Source organism: Dama dama, chromosome 1 (genome assembly GCF_033118175.1).
Source record: "Dama dama isolate Ldn47 chromosome 1, ASM3311817v1, whole genome shotgun sequence".
Classification (NCBI taxonomy): domain Eukaryota; kingdom Metazoa; phylum Chordata; class Mammalia; order Artiodactyla; family Cervidae; genus Dama; species Dama dama.
Window position 1 is genome coordinate 72,576,465 of NC_083681.1, and position 6,000 is coordinate 72,582,464.

At 59.9% G+C, this 6,000-nt stretch overlaps 1 protein-coding gene across 1 annotated transcript in view; it reads right to left on the reverse strand.

Annotated features, from left to right (window-relative positions):
* ALX4 (ALX homeobox 4) overlaps nucleotides 1-5,716 on the reverse strand; it is a 44,892-nt gene extending 39,176 nt beyond the window's left edge. Inside the window, exon 1 of the mRNA XM_061140399.1 lies at nucleotides 5,293-5,716. Coding sequence (XP_060996382.1) covers nucleotides 5,293-5,716 — 424 coding nt within the window. The remainder of the gene's footprint in view (nucleotides 1-5,292) is intronic.
* Between the last annotated feature and the right edge of the window lie 284 nt (nucleotides 5,717-6,000).

The following is a 6,000-nucleotide window of genomic DNA, read 5'->3' on the forward strand; positions in this document are numbered from 1 at the left end:
GAGGTGGGGGTGTCACCGCCCATCTGCAGGCCAGAGAAGAGGGCACAGGCTGCACCTCGGCGTGGGAGGCCCCTGGGGGACCAGCGGGAACTCGGATCTCTGAGAAGCATCAGCTTATGGCTGGAAGGCTTGCTGGCCAGACAGAAGTGTTTCTCTAAAAAGGCCCTGTTTTGAAGGAAGGCCCTCTTCTCAACTGTCTAGTCTGGACCAGCCCTTGGCCAGTGGCGCCCACAGCCGCAGACCAAGGGGTGGGGGAGGGGGGGAGGGTGCCTTTCACTCTAAATTCGCTGGGTGGTATCATTCCGCAGCTGAGTACCCCCTGTCTTGGTTTTCGAATCTGATGACCCGCCTTGTAACCGTAATACCTCCTGGGGAACCAGGTAGCGGGCGGGAGCATGTGGCCAGGTAGCACCTGGGTAAGCTGGGTCCAGATACGGGACCAGGCTCCCACCGCCAGTGCCGAGGTCCTTCGGTTTCCTGGTGGGGAGCAGGGGTCGTGGGAGCTGAGGACGCGGAGGCTGCCTCCAGCCAGGCATTCTCCCAGATCCGCCCCACCAACTCCCCTTTCCCGGCCGAGAAAGGCGCACCCGCTGCAGCTCGGGCTTCGTGGCTCTCCACCCTAAGCCCTCGGAGCCGCTGGGGATCCCGGCAGTTTTCCTATCCTTTCTCCGCCCGCTGCTTCGGGCAACCTGGACCAGAGGTGAAGGAGAAGTCCAAACCCCAAACAAACGCCGGGACCCCTCGCTCCCTCCCCGCAGCCCCCGTAGACGCGAAGGCCGTTCTATTTCCATTTTATATTTCAATCTGTCCCCGAAACAAAGGCGCACGCAGATCTGCGGGAAGAGAGAAAAGGGCTGGGGCCAAGGGACAAGGTATGACCACGGGGAAACGTGCGCGCGGCTGCTTTCTGAAACGAAAGTTCTCACGGAGCATGGAGACATTTTACGTTTGGTACTTTTAACTTGTTTTCCTGTTGTGGCCCCTCTCTGCAGCGCACAAAACTCGGGGCTTCAGCGGCTTCGAGAGAGCCTCTGGCGGCTAGGTTCCTGGGGCAGCCGGCCGTTCCCTTGCAAGAGTGAGGACTGCGCAAATGCCGGACAAGCAAGGTTATTCTCTCAAGAAACGCCACTATCGGGAGGGGGGCAGGTTCTCTGGCTCCCCGGAAGCCTCTTCCGAAATTTCCTTGAAACAACTGAAAAAAAAAAAATCCCCCACCCTAGTTTTCGTTTAGGGATACAATATGTAAATGGTCTCTATTTCCATCCACATGGTAGTTATACCATGAGCATGTAATTAACAATTCTTCCAACATTTCACTGTATATAAATTATAATAAAGACACATCGACCATTTTAAAATAATAGGAGACTTTTAATCCGGGCCTCCTGTTTTTCTGTTTAAGATGGTATGTGTTTAGGCTGGACCGTTGGAGCAGAGTGACGGCTACAGAAATTAACAAAGTAAAAAATTAAAAGCATCTTTCTTCCTCTCCTCCCCACCCCCCAGTTGACCTGGGATCCCGGACGTCACAGCTCCTACACTTGAGTTTTCCCTTCCTCATCCCACAATCATCCACGGGTTCTTAAGGCTAATGCGCGCCCCTCAGTTTCTCCCTGTCTTTTTGGGGATCCCTCTTATACAAAGCACACCCCGGTTCCTTGGTTTAATTTGACTGTGACCCACGTGGAGTTTACACATTTCGTGGTGTGTGGATTGTGTCGGTGGTGATGGGGGAATAAATATCTCTAGCATTCAATCACTGTGTCTAATTCAACAAATCAAGGCCAGCCCCTCGGTGGCGCCCCAGGGGTCTCCGGCCCAGCCCGGTCTCCCAAGACCTCGGCGCTGAGAGCTCTGCTTTCGCAGGCGCCGGGATGGGAAGGTAGCAATCGGCTAGCAACGAAAACCTGCGTGCACCGAATCGAAAGTGAAAGAGGAGGTTGAGCAAGGCTGCTTTCGGAAGCGTCCCGGGGCGCCTGGCCGAGGCCTGGGGTGCCGAGCGCGGTGGCGCTGGCGGCTTGGAGAGTTGGCCTCTCTTGTGAGCGAGATGCCAGGGTTCCAATTCCTACAGGGATGAGGCTCTTTGAGCAGCTGAAAAACATCAGGTCTCCAACCTGGCGGGTCTCCTGGGGCTCAAGTGGCCAAGGATGGGCCAGGACGGGCGGGGACTTTGGAAGGGCAAAGTGTGGCTCCAGGGAAACTGGTGGGGTCGGGATTGCAGTAGGCAGGATTTGGTGGGGCTCTTGCATTAAAAACGCGAATGCATCTGCCTGAAGGGAGCCGTGGAGTTACCTTGTTCGTGACCCTTTCGGTACTGACGGGGAAGCAGCGGAGGCGCAGTTAGGGGTAGGGACTTCTGCAGCCTGGATACGTGTCTCCCCTCCGAGTTCCACATCTCCGAGCAGCCCTCCCGCTGGAGACTGCCGGCGGCCTCCTGCTCCGGGCTCTCGGGCCATGGCCCCAGTGCAGACCCCAGGCCCATACCTCTCTGGTCAAGGAGCGCCTGGATCCGAGAACTGGCTCCCGGAGGAGGAGACCTCAGACCCTCACTTTTGCTCCTAGCAGTTACGCAGATGGAGGAACTGGCCTCTGGCCCGCGGACCAACAGAGCTGGAAGGTGGTTGCCAGGCCAAAGCTCCACTGGGTGGGGGCCGAGCCACAGTCAGCCTAGCACCAAAGCTGAGTCTGCCTCTGCCTTTCCTCAAGCTCCCGGGAACCTCCGAGGCTTTTACCCTCCTACTCACTCACTTTCCCGCTTTGGGGTACACACTCTCACAAATGTAGGGAGAGAACCATGTCGGGGTGTGTGTGCTTCAGGGTCCCTGCACGCTGCCAGCTCCAGAGGCCCTCTGCCCAACCGCCTCTGTGGGCATCAGAACCTCACCTCTTGGTGCCTCGGTTTCCTCCTCTTGGGCCTAATGTGCCTTTTTTTTTTTCTACAAGAGTCAGAAATCTCCTCCTGGCCAGAGAGACAGCAGCTGCTGAGAGAAGGACAGAGTAAGCAGAGCTGTCCGTAGTTTGTGGCCGCGCCCTGAGCGGTGCCTCCGTCTTGGACAGCCGGGGAGTGGAGTCCTGTTGGTGTTTCCAAGCTGCCTTTTGTCCCAAACTGCAGCTTTGGGTTTTTGTTTTTTTTTTATCAGCGCGGGGTCAGCGCCTGCCCTGTCCTCACAAGTGGGTGCTTATAGGTTCCCAACACAGCACAAAAGCCGATGGAAGAAATGTGGAGGGGGCAGGCGAGACACTTGCTGTCTCTCTGGGCCAAGTGGTGTGGGGGAGACATTTACTCCCCATTGAGGCCTGACCGTCATCTCCCTGGGATGCAGGTGAGGAAACGGGGCTTTAGAGAAGTTCCTCACTCACAGGTCACAGCGCGGGGAGCCCCATGGCCACTGCCCATCGGGCGTGCATTATGGAGACTGGCAGTGGGAGCCCAGCAGGGCTCAGAGGCGGTGCTCAGAGGGGTCTCACACTTTCCTCCTTTCCCTCCGAAGCTGAAAACATTTCCAAATGAGACATTGGGAGCGTGTAGGATCTCTACTTGCCTATTTTCTCAGACGCCTTGCTGGGGAATTTCTCTAAAACACGAAAAACCAGTGCAGAGGGAGAGAAAACTGTCCATGGGATGCTCCATCTGGGATATGCCCACACCTAACATTCCCAAAGGATAGGGGCCAGGAGGGGCCTGGGGGAGGAGGAAGCCTGAGCCCCAGGGGTGGGGGGCAGGCAGGCAGGGGCGTGTGGACAGGGTGAGAGCTCCTCTCTGCCTGAGTGTGGAGCTGCGGCTGTGTTGCACACGGCCTGAACTCATTCCAACAGGAAGGTGGAGAGGCAAGGTTGAGGAAGTGGGGAAATCCCCCGGAGCTCTCAACCTGCTCGTCTGTTCTCTGGGTTTGAGAGCTTGCGGCTCTGGGGGAGAGGCCACAGGAGTGTACTGTGCGTGCGTGTGAGCCCGCTGCTCCTAAGGAAGAGGTTGTGTGTGTGTGTGTGTGTGTGTGAGTCTGTGTAGAATCCAAGTGTAGACAAGAGTACGACCCTGTGAATGCTTGTTCGTGTCAATAACCACTTAGTGGATCCCTTCTGAGCCTGCGGGGAGCCAGTTCCAGGCAGAGTGTAAAAAAAAAATGCATCCGCATAAGTTGTCTCCTAAGGTTATTCCAGTCGCCAAGGCCTCCAGCGCGTCTCACCTCTGTCTCTCCATCCCGCCTGGTCAGTGCAGCCAAAACCATTGTCCTGTCAGAACCAGCTCATTTCCTGGGCCCTGTGTGAAGGCCGTGGCCCAAGGGGGAGCGTGTGAACCCAGCGCTCCTAGCCCAGAGAGTGTCCCATCCATCTCAGTTTCTTTCCCTGTCAGGTTGGGGCTCACCAGTGCCGATCTTGTAGCAGAGAAGGTTCTGGCCGCAGGCCGCCCTTGAGAAGCCCTCTCCTCCTCTACGGTCGCGGCGCTCCGGGGCCCAGGCCTGCGTCCCGTGGCCGAGTTCAAGGGGGCTTGGAGGTCATTTAGTCCTCGAGTTCCCGTTGGGCCCAAATCAGGACCTAGAACCTTCCCTCTTGCCCAGCACCGCTCCGCCTGGAGCTCTGTGGCTTCCTGTTTTCCCAGCCGCTCGGTCCTAAGGCTTGGTTCCGAGGCCGGCCGCCTCCCTGGGATCGCCCAAGGCGAAGCGCTTGGGAACTGTGATTCGCCCGCCTCGCCTGCGGCGAGCCACCCCGACTCGGTTCATCCGCGGCCCGGGGCGTCTTCGAACCCGCGCCCGGCTGGCGCCCCAGCACCACCGCATCCCCGGCGCGCCCCGCCGCCCGCGCTTCAGGCTCCCCGGCCAGGCTCCGCACCTGCGATGCTCCCACCTGCAGCGCCGCCCGAGGAGCCTCCTAGACGGCCAGGAGCCAGGCCTCGGCGGCCGGGGAACGCGGCGCCCAAGCGTTGCGCTCCGACTGTTTCCCGCCGCACGCCCGGAGCCGGTGCTGCGAAGCATCCGCTTCGAAGCCGGCCCGGCAGGCAACGCAAAGCAAGTGGTTTGTGGAAACGCCGAAAAGGAGGAGAAACGGACTCCGGGTTGAGTTTTAACAGCCAACACTCCGTGCCCTTGGCCGAGGGATCCCAAGAGGGCTGGACGGATTCCCCCGGTCTCCTCGGAGAGATCGATCCCCGTTTTCCGACCCAAAGTCACAAACCGCTCAGCCCCGCGCCTCCCCAGCCCGCCAACTCTCGCCTCTCGCAAGTTGATCGCGTTTCGAAGGTCCCGGAGCCCTGGGTCCAGGGGTCCCCAGCCCCGAGGGATTCGCACGTGCACTCACCGTAGCAGGGGACCTGCAAGGCCGCGTTGTGGCCGCCGCCGCCTTCCTGGAGTTTGAGGCTGCCGTCCGGGGGCGTCTTGCAGGCGCCTCGTTGCAAGTAGAGATGCGGCTGCGGCGCGGGCGGCTGCGGCTGCGGGGCGGGCGGCTGCGGCTGGAACTTGTTGAAGGAGCCCCGCGCCCCGGCGCCACTCTCCAGAGGTGCTGCCGGGTCCTGCTGCCCCGCGCCGTAGCGGGCCCGGCTCTTGGCGTCCCCGAATCCCTGCCCTTTGGCGGCGGCCGACAGGAAAGTTGTGCTGAACTTATCACCGCCGGGGTATGCCCTAAAAGGCGACGAGCCCTCCCGGCTCTGCGACACCGGGCTGTAGTAGGCGTCCATGGCAGCAGCCGGCGACTCGCAGTAAGAGACGCAAGTCTCAGCATTCATGCCTGGCTCGCGCGGGCGACGGGCGGGGGCGCGAGCGAGAGCGCGAGGACGCCACCGCGCGCCTTGGCCGGGAGTTTGGAGAGGCCGGGAGGCGGTGGCTATGCGCTCCGCGCCGGCCTGCTCGCTACCCCTCCTCCCCTCCACGCCTCTCTCCGGCTCCTCACCCCCTCCTTTCTCTGCCTTCTCCCTCCCCACAGCTGGCCCAGGGAAAGAACGGAGGACTGTAAAAAGATTCAGATGTTTCGGAAAGTTGACCAGATCTCCCAAACCCTCTTAAGGTTTTT